This window comes from Lissotriton vulgaris, chromosome 2_1 (assembly GCF_964263255.1).
Source record: "Lissotriton vulgaris chromosome 2_1, aLisVul1.2, whole genome shotgun sequence".
NCBI classification, from domain to species: Eukaryota; Metazoa; Chordata; class Amphibia; order Caudata; family Salamandridae; genus Lissotriton; species Lissotriton vulgaris.
Window position 1 is genome coordinate 780749793 of NC_141687.1, and position 17500 is coordinate 780767292.

Sequence of the window (17500 nt, forward strand, 5' to 3'; positions counted from 1 at the left end):
TTCTTGAGCCACCTCTGGCGTGTCAAAGAACCAAGTCTTTCCCTCGGCCACTATCCGTAGTTTAGCTGGGAACATCATGGAGTACGGTAGTTCCCTGTCGCGCAGTGCTTTTTTAACCTCCGTGAAGGACTTGCGCCGCCTGGCCACTTCTGCCGTGTAGTCTGGGAAAAACGCTAAGGTTGCATTTTGAATCCGCACTGGTGGTGAGTTTCTTGCCGCCTGCAGAATTGCGTCTCTGTCTCTGAAATTAAAGAGCCGGGCTAGCACCGGTCTTGGTGCTGCCCCCGTCTTGGGCGGGCCCCCCGGGACTCTGTGCGCTCTCTCCACTGAGAAAAAGTTAGATAGGCCTTTGGGCTGGAGTTTGCTTTTGATGAGGTCTTCTATATAGAGGTCCATGGCCCCTTTCCCTTCCGTCTCTGGAAGCCCAAGGATACGTACGTTGTTGCGTCGTGAACGCCCTTCCTGGTCGTCCAGCTTGTCGTGCAGGAGCTTGGTCACTTTCTGCATCCTTTCCATGGCCACTTGGAGCTCTGAGGTGTCTTCCACGAGTGACTTTGTGACCACTTCCACCTGCGAGACCCTCTCCGCCATTTTGTGAAAGTCTGCTCGCAGCAGGGAGACTTCTGAGGAGATGGCGCCCACTGTAGTTTTCACCTCTGAGAGTGTTCTCATGATGTCTTCCAGTGTTATTTTTGTCGTTTTTTCTGCTTCCTGGGCATGTCCTGTGGAGGGTCGCCCTGCAGTTTGCTGTTGACCCTGGTGGCCATAGGCGAATTTATCCAATTTAGCCTGCGTGGACCCACTCCTGAGGCCTTTGCCCGCCATGGCGCCGGGGTCTGCGAGGTCCAGTGAGTTGCCTTGCGTAGTTTTGACCTGCGTGCCGTCTGAAGTCGCCGTCAATAGGTATCAGCCAGAGAATAGCAGGTCGGCGGGTGGCGGACAGAGTGCTGTCTGCGTAGGCCTCACTGGTCGTTTGTGTGGGTTTTGGTGAGCCGCCGAAATACTCCGTGTTGTTGCCCCCGATACACTCCCTCAGGGCTGGATAGTTCAGGTTCCGGGCCCAGGCAGCCATCCCCCCTCACACCGGACAGGCCGCCGTGTGTCGGGTCTCTGTCCCTGTGTCGGTGTTGTTGGTTGCGTCCCCCCTGAGCTCCCGCGTATATTGCCGGTATGGCGCCGTCCCCCTGGGGCACCGACGTTTCTAACCTAATGTCTGGGGCGGTACTAATGTCCACTGCTACCCCGCAGGAACGCGGGGTCCGATGATGTCCTCTGTAGTGTTCTGCCACCCGTTAGGCTTTCGTGGGGGGGGGGGTTCCAAGATGTCGGCTCCGCTCCGTGCGGCCAAGGCTGGGGTCGCACTGACCTGCTCGCTGCTCCAGTCCCGCTTGGTGGTTGCGGCAGTCTGTGTGCCGCCGGATGATGTCGCCAGGAGCGTCAGACTGGTTTTGTACTGTCCGGCAGGTACCGGGGTGTGTTCACTTCTCTGAGCCGGCTCGGCCGCATTTCCGCCGGGGCCTGGATGGCACGCAAGGCCGGTGCTGTTTCTTCGGCTGTAGGCCCCAACTCGCCACACGACGTAAATCAGGCTCCGGTGCACCGATTTCTCCGAAAGTTGGACCGGTGACACCGCTGTGGCCCCGGACTCGAACTCCGCCGCTTCAGGCATGCTAGGTAGCGGATAAATGTGTCGGATATTTTAGAAGGCTACAGTGCCCTCGGGAGCTCTCACTCTATGCGGCCGCCATGCTTGGCTGCTAGCCACGCCCCCCGAATTGCTGACATTTTTGCTGGAGGGATTGAAATCACGAGTTTTCTAAATGTTATTTATACTGCGTGTTGTTTTTCAGCCTTCCTAAATTTGTGTTGAAAATGTGCTTAGTTGTCATGTATTATGTGAATTAATTCATTAATTTTGCTCATTACTTTTTCACATAGATGGTTATGAAAAAGCCAAGAAGATTTGTGACTTGTATTATATGAACTCCCCAGGACTAGAACTGACCGAAGTTAATGGTAAGTCTAAATATAGTTGTTAGTGAAGCTGTAATATTAGCACAATATTGGTGAGCACAAATGTTTTTAGGTTGTCAATAGATGTATGATGGACAAAAGACCTAGTTAACTTTAAATCTTTCTGTTTGATTACTTTCTTGCTAGCTGGTCACTCAAAACTACACAAAATGAAGTTCTATGTATACACTGTAATACAATAAGCTCTCTTAGTGGAAGTGATTTAGGGACATATGTATCAACACCCTCTTTTGCGATTCTCAAATAGCGTTTTTTTTTTTTAAATCGCTATTTGAGAATTGCAAAAAGCGATGTTTGTAAAAAATGTCAATTTTTTTAGCGCTTTCTTAATATTCCTTAATTGCGATTAACAAATTGCCAATTCATAATTAAGCAATACTTTCCTATTCATTTCTATGGGCCAGGAGGCCCATAGGAATGAATAGGAAGTTATTCTAAATTTGCGATTCGCAATTTGAGAATCGCAAATTGAGAATAATTTCAAGGGTGCAAGGGTGTCATTAGGACACCCTGATGCACCCCTGAAATTTACATGTGTGCGCATATGGCGCACATACATGCCCTAAGGGCATGTATGTGCGCCACATGGCACCTTCACAAATGGCAAAAAGTGCATTTGTGAAAGAAATCGCAAATTACCACCAACTTCAAGTTGGTGGTAATTTGCAATTTCTTAATGAGAAAATCGCACAACTTGGGTGCTTCATACATAGCATTTAAGGAATCACAACTTAAATGCTGACGCAAAATTAAGGAATCGCAAATTTTGCGATTCCTTAATTTTGTGATGCGATTTCAATCATACATCGCATTTTCCGAATTTTTTGTCGCAAACGCTGCTTTTTTGCGAATCAAAACGTTTGCGACTAAAAAAACGCATGATACATATGCCCCTTAGATGCTTTCCACCACCAACTGGCTGGTTAATTGTCAACGAACTTGATGCATTCAGACCTCATTTACAGCATCAAAACGTGAGGTATGCACTTTGTAGGTCAGGTGCCATACACTGTTCTCTCCTTGCATGTTCGACCCATGCTCTGCTGTCAAAGTGAATTCAATTTATATGAATCTGAACAAAACAATCAAAAAATGATCAGGAAATTGAAAGGGGATGCTAGCAACATAAATCCTCTTGTTAGGTTAAAAAATAGTTGCTGCTCCTGTAAGGCACCCGGTGATGTGTACATGACGGAGCGGTTCCGTCATGGCCCGCCCGCTCAATAGAACGTGCCGCGCAGGCGCGAAATCAGCGCCGCGCAGGCGCGGCGGCAGGGCCTTGACGGAACCGCTCCGTCATGAGCACAGCGCAACCGCGGCTCATGACGGAGCGGCTCCGTCATGAGCATGCAAGGGGTTAAGACTGCCTTGGGTGTTGCCTAGATGTAGGGAATGTGATGTACTACAGTTTGGAAATAATCAGCTTATAATTTTCAAACAATGGCATTTGCATGTGAGACCCAACACCAACCAAAGTTAATAATCTTGTTGCCTGGGTAGCAAAGACCATGAATGGCTACTTGTATTGTGGTTGCTTATAAAAACCTAAGAAATAAACAGACTCTTCAGCAGGCTCAGAGTTGGACTTGTGAAAGACTGAGGAAGTAACTTAGCTTATTATTGTGGGGAGAATATTCTGTAGACTTTTTGATAAAGATTGATATGTTGCGAGGACCACTTTATCTGGAAACCGGCATTCGATTTTGAAGCAATTAGAGCTTGAGGATCACATTATCTTTAACCAGAATTCATGGGTACATCATAGACAGAAATTGGAACACACAGGTAATGGGAGTTTGCATTTTTAGCCAAAGATAGTAGTGTAGCAAGGGTTCCAAGAGTTGTAATGCAAGCATGAAAAATTGACCCCCATTCCATGGTTTGGTAGATAAAAGAACAATTAGGGTGCATTGGGCTTTTTACATACCTGAATCCCAATACCACTTAACCTCCTGTCCTACTGATGCCTATGTTATTGCCCAAAATAGGCAATATTTAAGGTAAGGTTCTGTGATAGGACATACAGAGGCCTATGAAGTAATACGTATTAGCTAGAGTAAAAAAAAAAAAAAGTGTGCTTTTTAGGAAGTTGCTAATAAACAATGTGAACACCCACATAAACCAAATTTACCATGAAAATATGTTTTTAAAAATAGAGTGCACTGGTGGGCTACTCTTCCAAAAGCATCGTTGTAAAATATTTCCTTTTTATGGATGAATTGTAATCTGGTAAAAACCCTTTTTTAAAAATGGGGTTTCTGGTAGACTAGAGTATGTACCAAAGCCAGGCAGAGCTCACCACTCTAGTCACGGAAAGTAAGTTGCACACCAAAGGTAAACTTTGCTCACCCCCTTGGTAGCTTGGCACAGAGCAGTAAGGCTTATCCCACGGCAATAGGTGAAGCGTTAGCGCAACACACTCCCACCAATAACACATTAAATACACCACAAGAGAGTCCACACAGGATTATATAATATACTGTATTGTATATTACACAAGACCAAAACAACATACACCAATAGTTACTTTGCCAAACAGGCAATGGTCAAACATCACAATGAGTGCAATACATGAAAACAAAGCTTATACATTGCATCATGAAAAACATTACTGTTCATATTATGCAGTCCCTGAAATAGCGCTTGTTATCCTGTCAGTGCAGGGTAAAACGACTTACATCAATACATCAGGGCACAAAATGCAGTACTTCGGTTGGGAACCACACATACATGACCCTTTAGGTCCTAAGGTCCATAAGTCACCAAGTCTCCTCATTAGGGTACCAGAACTAGTGAGCCCACATAGATACAGGTAATCCTGCTCTCCTACTAGTGGGGTACGGTACTTCTGAGAGCCTGCCTGTAGAAATAAGGCAGTAGGGCCCCCAAGCACCGGGATTCCACCCACCTGTAATACGGGAGTGTGGTCTCCAAAAAGAAAGCTGTGCACTGCTCCCGGGGTCTTCATCCAAGGTGTCCCATTCTGATGGCGGAGCCGGACAGTGCTCACTCTGAGGTAGGAAACAGTTTCCTGCAGGGGCGGCTTTAGGCATGTGCAAGCTGTGCACCTGCACAGGGCCACCAAACCCCAGGGGCCACCACGCCAATATATCCTTAATATAATAATCCTCTGAGGATTGATACATATTTGCGTGGCAGCCCCTGGCAGGGATTTGGCGGCCTCCGACTCTGTTCCACTTCTGAACACCCTAACCTCCCCCTCTTCACTGGCCTCCGCGCTCCGCCCCGCCCGGACCCCCTCTTCCGGGGCCCCCTACCTATGCTCCCTGTCCAGGGCCACCATGAGCCTAGAGCCGCCCCCCAGGTCCCCAAGAGGTTCCGCCCCCAACTGCTAAGGCCAGCTATCCGAGCCCAGCTATCCGAAATCGCACGGTGCAGCTGCAGGAGTGTGTACCCTCTCAACTGTGGCTCTGTTACTCTCTCCTGGTCACCTAGGACTTTTACCGGGTGCAGCCCTGCTGCCCACACAGGCAGCGCTGCCCCCAACACTTCCACCCAATCCTGGCTGCGTCACCTCCAAAACAACAAAGAACGCTGGCAGTGACCTGCAGTTCAGGGTGTTGGGGGAAAGCCCAGCATCTGCTTACCAACACGGAGGTCCTGGCTAATCTGCTTCTCTCTGCGCTGCGGCATTACCGAGCACACTAAGCGGGTGATTGCCAAGCTCCTGCTAGCATGGCTGGAGGTGAGATGTCAGAGGCTCACAGGAAAGCGCCGAACATGCTCTGAGGTGCAGGATAGCTTGCAACGCTTGACACGTGCAGGACTGCCAGAACTGAAGCGCTCAGCAGAGCGCTGTGTGCAAGTGACTTGAGAGGCTTGACTCGGGGACCCAGGGCCAGTTCGGAACTGCCTCTGGAATCCTTCCAGACCGCACAAGAGCGGGGGCCGTCACCACTTCCTTGAGAACAGTGGAGCACAGAGCAACGTGCAGGCAGGGAGGCCAGCACAAGTGTCCTCGTAGCAAAGTGGCAGTCCTTCTCTCAGCACAACAAGCAGCAGTTCAGCGCGACAAGCAATTAGGTTCATTGGCAGTTCCCTCTAGCAATGTGCAGCATGTAGAGCCAGCAGCAAGTCCCATGCAGTGTCAAAAAACATGGGGTCAGAGCCCCGGTACTCGCACTGAAAATGTCTTTCATCTAGGGGGTACTTCAAAAGAACCTTCAGAAGTATGCAACACCCCTTTTTTAACTCACCTCTGGCTACAGACGTACAGTAGGGTGTAAACCAGCCCTTTGTGTGAGGACAGGGCACAGCCTATACAAATGTAAGTCCATCCAGCCTCTCTCTCCCCCAGCCCAGGCAGACATCAGTATGCAGATGAATGCAGATGCAACATGATCACACCCAACCCTCCCTATATGATGGCTGTCAACCAGGCCCAGGCATGCATTGGAGCCCAGCTGCAAAGCACATAGAGTCGTAAGCACAGAGAAATGCTCAGTTTTTAAAAGAACAATGGATTTAACCCAGATCTCTTGACTGGGGGTGAATGTATGATTTATTCAGCATTCCGTCCATAATGTTTTTGCGTATCACTTTTCACCCTAAGTGGGATTGGTATGCCCAGATGTGGGTCCCTTGCTCACTTTGCCACTGGATTCAAGCTTATTTCGAAGAACAGGGGTCCAAAGGAATCAAGATATAACAAAAAGAATAGCAATATAGACTACAATAAGTACTATATTTTTGAAACACGTCCAGCCGGGCGTAAGTTTATTCATAAGATAACATGAGGTTGTTGGCCCAAGAGGAGGCCAAAAATAGTGGCAAGATAGGGTACAGTCCTGTACCTATCCCGAGAGGTTAAGAAAAGATAAACCAGGAAGAGGGAGATAGAAAAAGGAAAAAACTTTTCAGGCAAAGCAAGAAGTTTTTTGAGCCAATAGGTGACTTGTAGTTAAAGTAAATACAGTTACAACAAATTCACCCTGCAGTGCCAACAATTTCAAATAACCATATTAAATAATATGCTACACTGCTTATTGCGTCGACGTTTCGATCCCTAAGGGCTCATAGTACAATGGGATCATCATCAGGACTATTTTTACAGTTATTGCCTGCAATACATAAAGCCGGTAGAAGAAAAGGGGGGAGATAAAAGACAATTTTTAGGCCTAGGCCCACAGCAAGGAAAAACCAGACAATACTTGACAGGGCACAATTAAAAGTTGAAAACGGCCATTATTTGAGCTCGCCGGTTCTTTGCTGGTGTGTTTGTGATTTAAGAAAATTCATTTTGTACCGGTGAAAAAGTGCGGAAAAAACGGCGCAGTGACATGGGTGTCATTCATCACGACTTGTGCTGTATCGACGGTGACATTAGGGTCGCTTTTGTTACATTGTCGTGCTTTGTGAATAAGTGACATAGTGAGTGAAATAGTGCCTAACAGCAGTCACATTTCAGAGCAGGGTCGGCTCATTAGGGGGCCGGGGTTTTTTTCTGTGCAGCGTGCTGGGTGCTGCCAGGTTAGGGGTTGTCGTGCTGCCAATTGCTGCAAGGACAGGGATTTCAAAGTATGCTTCAGTTGCTGGGAGCTGTCAATTAAAGGTTGTGCATGCTTTAAGGGTTGCGCAATCTAGGTCGTTTACGCACCCACGGGAAATGCTTAGCTAAAATTAAATAAACGCCTTTGTATAAAAAGGTTTTACACCGGAAAAACAGGATTTCTACCCGGTTTGCAGTGTCAATTGCAAGGAAACATTAGAGCCTTTAGACCAATGGTCAGTTTACATTGTGAAAGCATTGGCAGCACGCAGGAGGCTTACCTACCATATGGTGTGGACTTTGGAAACCTGGAGAGATAAACCTGTGATTGGCCGTGTTAACGAGGTTCCCTCTGATGGATCCTCGTGGTTGCTGGGGGTTAAATTTAAAGGATAAGTGGCGCGGCTCCAAATTTAGGAGTAATACTGATTTCCGTTTTTGCGTTTGGGCTGGCTTACCTAGCTACATATGTTGTAGCAGGGCGTCAGAGGGTTTAGGCGATCTCCGTTTTGGGTAGGCTTGGATTCAGACCGTCCTTTTGCTGGGGATAAAAATTAACGTGATAAGGGGTCGGGCTCCGTGAGTGGCGGGTTATTACAGCCATCGGTGTTTAAAGCGTGGGCTTACCTTGCTTCCAAATTGAAAGCAACGGCGGGTTGGGCGAAGCTCGATCGACTTCTGCCCCCTTCTTGGTTACAGCGCGAGTCCGCTGTGTGTAGACCCTCAAGGGCCAGGCTTGTGGGGATGGCTGAGAAAAAACTGTCCAGTAGCTGGGAATAGAAATTAATAACTGGATCAGGGGTCGGGCTCCGTGGGTGGCGGAGTGTTACGATTATCGGCTTTTTTTAGCAAGGGCTTACCTTGCTTCCAAATGAAAGCAGCGGCGGGTTGGGCGAAGCTCGATCTGCTTCTGCCCCCTTCTCAGTTGCAGCGCGGGTCCGCTGTGTGTGGAACCCACGTTGGCCAGGCTTATGGGGTTGGTGGTTGAAATTGAAAAGGGACTTATTCCGGGAATGTGGCAATGGCAGCCATCTTGAAGTGGTTTACAAGTCAATGTCGATTCACTGCTGTGTGGCAGACATCTTGTAATGGTTAGGAGGAGCGGGATCCAATACTTACGATTAACCCACTAATTATATCAAAGTTTAGGGGAGTGATATAAACAAAATTTACACATGGGGCATTATAGCATGCAGTGCTGCTAGGAAAGTGGAGTGAATTGAATTAATGGAACTAGGCGAGTAGTGCTGACCGACCATGCTTTGCATACATACACATCTGAGTTAATATAGTAAAAACATCAATATTCAGGTGTTCAATTCAAAAAGAACACATTATCTGCAATGTAGGGCTGCATACAGTTACTTAGAGAAGTGATGTCCAATCCTCTGTTCGATTAAGTCCCTTGTGGATAGAGTCCAGTAGTATTATACATTTGAGCTCTTCTTTGTTCAATAGGTGGGGCATGCTGCCCCCTCTAGGTGGGAGCTTTAGTGATTTCAGGATAGTCCAGCGAATGTCATCTTCATTATCACAGTCGGACATGTTAAGTGCGGTGGGTGTGTAGTTTGTAATTTCACAATTGAAGGGAAAAGTTTTGTATTTGACAATGTCACCTTCACATGCAATACATTAACAAATTGTAACACCACCAATGTGATTTATCTGATCCAATGTCCGTGTAAGAAAAATTATGTAGGACAGACTGCTCAGAAAATCAAAACCAGGATATGCCAACACAGAAGCCGCATCAGATGCCGCACACCTAACGCCCCACTGGTGGAACACTTCGAGGAATTCAACCATAATGAAGATGACATTCGCTGGACTATCCTGAAATCACTAAAGCTCCCACCTAGAGGGGGCAGCATGCCCCACCTATTGAACAAAGAAGAGCTCAAATGTATAATACTACTGGACTCTATCCACAAGGGACTTAATCGAACAGAGGATTGGACATCACTTCTCTAAGTAACTGTATGCAGCCCTACATTGCAGATAATGTGTTCTTTTTGAATTGAACACCTGAATATTGATGTTTTTACTATATTAACTCAGATGTGTATGTATGCAAAGCATGGTCGGTCAGCACTACTCGCCTAGTTCCATTAATTCAATTCACTCCACTTTCCTAGCAGCACTGCATGCTATAATGCCCCATGTGTAAATTTTGTTTATATCACTCCCCTAAACTTTGATATAATTAGTGGGTTAATCGTAAGTATTGGATCCCGCTCCTCCTAACCATTACAAGATGTCTGCCACACAGCAGTGAATCGACATTGACTTGTAAACCACTTCAAGATGGCTGCCATTGCCACATTCCCGGAATAAGTCCCTTTTCAATTTCAACCACCAACCCCATAAGCCTGGCCAACGTGGGTTCCACACACAGCGGACCCGCGCTGCAACTGAGAAGGGGGCAGAAGCAGATCGAGCTTCGCCCAACCCGCCGCTGCTTTCATTTGGAAGCAAGGTAAGCCCTTGCTAAAAAAAGCCGATAATCGTAACACTCCGCCACCCACGGAGCCCGACCCCTGATCCAGTTATTAATTTCTATTCCCAGCTACTGGACAGTTTTTTCTCAGCCATCCCCACAAGCCTGGCCCTTGAGGGTCTACACACAGCGGACTCGCGCTGTAACCAAGAAGGGGGCAGAAGCCGATCGAGCTTCGCCCAACCCGCCGTTGCTTTCAATTTGGAAGCAAGGTAAGCCCACGCTTTAAACACCGATGGCTGTAATAACCCGCCACTCACGGAGCCCGACCCCTTATCACGTTAATTTTTATCCCCAGCAAAAGGACGGTCTGAATCCAAGCCTACCCAAAACGGAGATCGCCTAAACCCTCTGACGCCCTGCTACAACATATGTAGCTAGGTAAGCCAGCCCAAACGCAAAAACGGAAATCAGTATTACTCCTAAATTTGGAGCCGCGCCACTTATCCTTTAAATTTAACCCCCAGCAACCACGAGGATCCATCAGAGGGAACCTCGTTAACACGGCCAATCACAGGTTTATCTCTCCAGGTTTCCAAAGTCCACACCATATGGTAGGTAAGCCTCCTGCGTGCTGCCAATGCTTTCACAATGTAAACTGACCATTGGTCTAAAGGCTCTAATGTTTCCTTGCAATTGACACTGCAAACCGGGTAGAAATCCTGTTTTTCCGGTGTAAAACCTTTTTATACAAAGGCGTTTATTTAATTTTAGCTAAGCATTTCCCGTGGGTGCGTAAACGACCTAGATTGCGCAACCCTTAAAGCATGCACAACCTTTAATTGACAGCTCCCAGCAACTGAAGCATACTTTGAAATCCCTGTCCTTGCAGCAATTGGCAGCACGACAACCCCTAACCTGGCAGCACCCAGCACGCTGCACAGAAAAAAACCCCGGCCCCCTAATGAGCCGACCCTGCTCTGAAATGTGACTGCTGTTAGGCACTATTTCACTCACTATGTCACTTATTCACAAAGCACGACAATGTAACAAAAGCGACCCTAATGTCACCGTCGATACATTACAAGTCGTGATGAATGACACCCATGTCACTGCGCCGTTTTTTCCGCACTTTTTCACCGGTACAAAATGAATTTTCTTAAATCACAAACACACCAGCAAAGAACCGGCGAGCTCAAATAATGGCCGTTTTCAACTTTTAATTGTGCCCTGTCAAGTATTGTCTGGTTTTTCCTTGCTGTGGGCCTAGGCCTAAAAATTGTCTTTTATCTCCCCCCTTTTCTTCTACAGGCTTTATGTATTGCAGGCAATAACTGTAAAAATAGTCCTGATGATGATCCCATTGTACTATGAGCCCTTAGGGATCGAAACGTCGACGCAATAAGCAGTGTAGCATATTATTTAATATGGTTATTTGAAATTGTTGGCACTGCAGGGTGAATTTGTTGTAACTGTATTTACTTTAACTACAAGTCACCTATTGGCTCAAAAAACTTCTTGCTTTGCCTGAAAAGTTTTTTCCTTTTTCTATCTCCCTCTTCCTGGTTTATCTTTTCTTAACCTCTCGGGATAGGTACAGGACTGTACCCTATCTTGCCACTATTTTTGGCCTCCTCTTGGGCCAACAACCTCATGTTATCTTATGAATAAACTTACGCCCGGCTGGACGTGTTTCAAAAATATAGTACTTATTGTAGTCTATATTGCTATTCTTTTTGTTATATCTTGATTCCTTAGGACCCCTGTTCTTCGAAATAAGTTAAGTAACCCACGGTCCGAAGGTCCCCTACTGGGTCCCTTGTGTCCTAAAAACTGGATTCAAGCTAGCCTGGCTGATGAGGTTTTATACACTGAAACCGGTGAAAGGATGCTTGTTTCCAATCCAGGCAGGACCTGGCTTGGCAGTTTGGGCTGGACTGTTCCCATGAGGCACAGGGTCAAGACTGATTTATATTGCAGGGTCCAAACTGGGGTGGCGTAGTGAGCAGAAGAACGATGTACTTAACCCAAATCTCTTGACTGGGCATGAATATATGATTTTTTTCAGTATTCCGTCCATCATTTGTTTGCGTATCACAGTTTTTTAAATTGGCACGCAAACATATGATGGACCGAATGCTGAAAAAAACATACATTCATTCCCAGTCAAGAGATCTGAGTTAAATCCATTGTTCTTTTGCTCACCATCCCACCCCAGTTTAGACCCAGCCATGTGCAAATCAGTCTTGACCCTGCTCCTCATGGGAACAGGCCAGCCCAAACTACCTCCCTGGACCGGAAACAAGCATCTTGGGACCAGTTTCAGAGTATTACCTCTCACCAGCTTGTTTCCGGTGCAGGGAGGACCTGGATTGGCAGTTCGGGCTGGACTGTTCCCATGATGAGCAGGGTCAAGACTGATTTACATTTGGCTGGGTCTGAACTGGGGTGGCATGTTGAGCTAAAGAACAACAGATGTAATCCAGATCTCTTGACTGGGGGTCAATGTAGGATTTATTCAGCATTCCGTCCATCATTTGTTTGCATAGCACTTTCTAAAAGTGGCATTTTTACAAAAGTGATTATAATATAATAATAACGCTACTCCTTTCAGATCAGGAAGTACCTATAAGTGAATTCCCAATGCTAACCTTTGCGAGGAGTAAACCTGACAGCAGTAAGAAACCAAATTGGCTTTTTGTCACCGCCAGAACATGCCACACAATAAAGGCATATGTCCTACCTTTTACCTACAGCGCACCCTGCCCATAGGGTTACATATGGCCTACCTTCTTCCTGAGCTGGGTTCCAGGAGAGGTGAGGTACACTCCCTGTACTATTCAGGTGAGTAACATTAGTAAAATAAATTGGCTTACTTAGTAGAAGCCAGTGCCAGGTCTTTCCTGTTTTGATAGGACTTACTACAATTTATTTCTTGTTTCTTGTTAACAGATGTAAGAGACACCGTTTGGTACAGAGGAACACAATTTTGGACTATTTATGTATATCCTTTACAGATTGTCGTTACGTTCATTTTATGTATGCAGTAGCTAATGCTTAGAACTCTGGCCCTGAAGAAAGCCATGGGATCTTGTCCCTACCGGCTGAAACATGTTGGCCTTGTAAATGCAGTTATATGTTTAGACTGCTTCCTCTGCATTGTTCTAGTTTGTTTGAGGGAAAGGACAAATTACATTAGAGTTTTTCGCCTATTGATCCTTTTACCCCTTGTTTTTAACTTACACATCTTTTGATTTTTGCACTGCACTCGATCCCATCTTTATCATTTGTTCATGGGTACCTTAGCGATTGATGGTGCGACCCAATTGAGTAAGGGCGATGGATGGGTCTCATTGATCAAGAGACATACCACCCCATTTTTGGATGACCAAATGAGAACACTTGATCTACATACCTATTTGATGGGAATCCAACACATCTCTGTACGGGTCTTACCAACAATCTCAGTAGGTCCTTCGACAGGTTTGTCCTGGCACACATTCTGATATAGAGACTTATATAGCTCTATTAGCGCCTAACTCACTTATGTAGGAGTTTTGCAGCAGCTCGGAGTACTTGAAGCTCCGTTATAGACCCCCGGTTCTTTTTGTTGTTAGGATTATAGTTAGGGGGATACGAACTGGGCAGGTCTTTAAATTTCCCTCAGACCCTTCTTCAATTGTTTGTGTTTTACTGTTTAGAGCAGCTGCCAGCTGCGGGTCTTTCTCTTAGACTACACTTTATGGAGGTAGTTCTTTCGCTAGGGACACTGTGTACTCTAGTCTGCACCACTGAATCTTCTGGGGAGGTATTAGGTTCAGTTTCCTTTGAGTCTAGGGTCACCCACCTTCACTTTGGTCCTTTAGGGCTCTCTACAGATGTACCCTTGGCACACTGTTTGCCTATATGTGAGTTTGAACTAACAAGCAACATCATTATTCTGACATGGCAGGCACAGCACGAAATTGTACTGTTTTGACAGCCCTCTACCACTTCAGTCTTTGAAGTGAGGGGCGGATGATTCAGCCCCCCTCCTCTTCTTCCCCCCTTCCCACCATTGGCTACCTTTCTTTGGGTTCATTTGGGGATCATTATCAGAGACCACTTTGATGGATCTTTATAAATAGACATCAGCTCGGTCGACTATTTCGCGCTTGCAAACACTTGCGCTATGGTTAAATAAAGCACCTTTATTTTTGACCTAATTTTAACTACAAAGATGGCCGTAATGATGTCATCTTGTAGTTCTTGGGTGAACTACAACACAGTGGATTGTGACATCACTCTGTAGTTCAATTGAATCCCGCGAGAGTACGTGATACTCCGCCCCTATCTCCTTTATAAGCTTCCTGTGGGCAGCCATTTTTGCCTCCCACGAAGCTCGGGTCCTGCAATGAGACAACGCCGGACAGGTTAGTGGCTCATTAGGATTTATTTTTGGCCTTTTGTCTTTTGGGGTGGCATAGACTGGTTCACCTATGTTTCTGGGATATGAGACCAGGCTTGGTCTGTCAAACTTTTGCTAGCCCAGATCTAAACCTGCTACAGTTTAGCTCCATCCTATTGAGGACACTCATATTTAGAGGAAAGCTTTTTACATCAAGCGATGGATCTTGGGAACCTGGGACTTTTATGGGCTCTGTGACTTATTCCACCCTTAGGATTTTTTGTGGCTCTGTGAAGCTTGACTGGTATAGGGGCTATATTATGTATTGGAGAGAGAGATAGAGTAGTACTGTCCACCCTTCCGTTCATTACCCCTTCCTTGCCTTCACAGAGCGGGGCCTCCTTCTTCCTGAGCTGGGTTCCAGGAGAGGTGAGGTACACTCCCTGTACTATTCAGGTGAGTAACATTAGTAAAATAAATTGGCTTACTTAGTAGAAGCCAGTGCCAGGTCTTTCCTGTTTTGATAGGACTTACTACAATTTATTTCTTGTTTCTTGTTAACAGATGTAAGAGACACCGTTTGGTACAGAGGAACACAATTTTGGGCTATTTATGTATATCCTTTACAGATTGTCGTTACGTTCATTTTATGTATGCAGTAGCTAATGCTTAGAACTCTGGCCCTGAAGAAAGCCATGGGATCTTGTCCCTACCGGCTGAAACATGTTGGCCTTGTAAATGCAGTTATATGTTTAGACTGCTTCCTCTGCGTTGTTCTAGTTTTTTTGAGGGAAAGGACAAATTACATTAGAGTTTTTCGCCTATTGATCCTTTTACCCCTTGTTTTTAACTTACACATCTTTTGATTTTTGCACTGCACTCGATCCCATCTTTATCATTTGTTCATGGGTACCTTAGCGATTGATGGTGCGACCCAATTGAGTAAGGGTGATGGATGGGTCTCATTGATCAAGAGACATACCACCCCATTTTTGGATGACCAAATGAGAACACTTGATCTACATACCTATTTGATGGGAATCCAACACATCTCTGTACGGGTCTTACCAACAATCTCAGTAGGTCCTTCGACAGGTTTGTCCTGGCACACATTCTGATATAGAGACTTATATAGCTCTATTAGCGCCTAACTCACTTATGTAGGAGTTTTGCAGCAGCTCGGAGTACTTGAAGCTCCGTTATAGACCCCCGGTTCTTTTTGTTGTTAGGATTATAGTTAGGGGGATACGAACTGGGCAGGTCTTTAAATTTCCCTCAGACCCTTCTTCAATTGTTTGTGTTTTACTACCTTAGAGGTGACCTACATGTAGTAAAAGGGAGTTTCAAGCTTGGCAAGTAACTTTGAGTGCCGAGTCAATGTGTCTGTAAACTGTGCATGCAGGCTTAAGACAGGTTTGAAGGGCTACTACTGTGGGCAGTGCAAGCAGCGCTGCAGGACCGCTAGTAGCATTTAATTTACAGGCCTTGGGTATATGAGATACCACTGTAAAAGGGGCTTACAAGAAAATTAAATATGCCAAACAGGTGTAAACCAATTATACCGTGTTTAAAGGTGAGAGCACATGCACTTCCAGCACTAGTAAAATGCCCAGAGTCCTCAAGCCAACAAAAAGAAGGTCAGAAAAATAGGAGGAAGAAGGCAAAACATTTGGGGATAACCCTGCAAAAAGGACCAGGTCCAACATCTTTACTGAGAGGATTTGGAAGCTCCATATTGTATTCAGAAATGTTGTTAACTAGGCCGTTGTGTTAAGTTTGTAGCAAGAGTGAAGAGCACACATTTGTTCTCAGTGAGTAGAAATGGTTTCTGGAGAATTGCCTTCTAAATGATAATCAGCCTTCCACTTGCCAGCTTGGTTTTGCATATGATGGGATTTTGAGGATGACAGTGTAACTTCTGTTGAGAATGTATTCATGGCAAACATTTGTATGCATTTGTGGTGGGGAAAGGTGTATATGTTGTTCCTCAACAAATTTAAGGAAAATGGTATCCTGCAAACTAGTCCCCTTGCTCATTAACCCCTTCGATGCTTGTGACAAGGTCAGCTCGTCATGGGCGTTACCTGCGCTGTGCGTGTGACGATTTGACCTTGTCACGTAACGCGGAATTTTTAAAATCGCAGCACTCAGCGGGAAAACCGCTAGCGCGCATGCGGTTAAGGAAATATTTCAGAAGGGTCTTGAAGTTGATGGAGCCCCAAGGATGATTTGTGAAAGATGTGGGCTTTTACCTAAGTGGCATTTCCCTCATCATGAGCTCCCATTTCTGATGGGGAGTGGTGTTAATCCTCCTGTAAAGAGGCTTGAAGTAACTCCTCTCCCTCTAATCTAAACCTAGTGAAACAGTGGTAATCTTGAGACCACCCCGACTCAGCCCCAAGCTTTGGAGAATAATTTGAAGTGATTTACGGATTCCTCAAGTGACCATTCTCCCTCCAGTTGCAAGGTTTTGTTCAAGAGGGATGTCCAAGACTGCCCAATAAGTAGAAATGTGTGTGAAAAACACACAATGATTGACTATCCTGGGCTGTAAATGTTCAGTACAAATAGTGAACTGAAGGATTACCTTACACCACAAGGCTGTATGAAGTTGCATATCAAATAAATTGTAAATATTGAGTCCAAAGTGCTTAATCTGTGTTGCTACTCTTGCAAATTTATCTGTAAAACCCTTCGCTCTTCTTTGCGACCAAGAGGATCTTTCAGTATTCGCCACACCACAGAGCAAGGATGCTTTATTTGCTTGCAGGTATGTAATGGGGAACAAGGCAAAAAAAAAGAAGAAAAAAAGACTTCTTGGAAATTCAAAAAGGTATTTTTTGTCGTAGCTGTTTTCTTTGCAGTTTTTGGATGAATAACAATTTGGCAATTGGTGGTTGTAGCTTTGTCTTTCATTTTCATTGTGAATGAATTCACGAAGACAGGCCCAGAAGGTGCCTTGGACTGTAGAGGTCTTGTTGTTTTTGTGGAATGCAGATTGTGACTATGATCTCTGCATCTGGAGATACTTTAGGATGGTACTGGTGGGCAAAATCCTCATTAGTAGATTTAGATGACTTTGTGGCATTCTTTGAAACTTTAGGTAAGAAAAGAAAGACCAGAGGTCTGTGAA

The 17500-nt window shown here is 45.6% G+C and overlaps 1 protein-coding gene across 2 annotated transcripts in view; it reads left to right on the forward strand.

Moving 5' to 3' along the window:
* The window catches only part of PDK1 (pyruvate dehydrogenase kinase 1), a 598915-nt gene that overhangs the window by 478953 nt on the left and 102462 nt on the right, over nt 1-17500 (forward strand). For both annotated transcript variants that reach the window (XM_086956138.1, XM_086956137.1), the window contains exon 6: nt 1939-2016. In XM_086956138.1, the coding sequence (XP_086812264.1) occupies nt 1939-2016 (78 nt within the window). The remainder of the gene's footprint in view (nt 1-1938; nt 2017-17500) is intronic.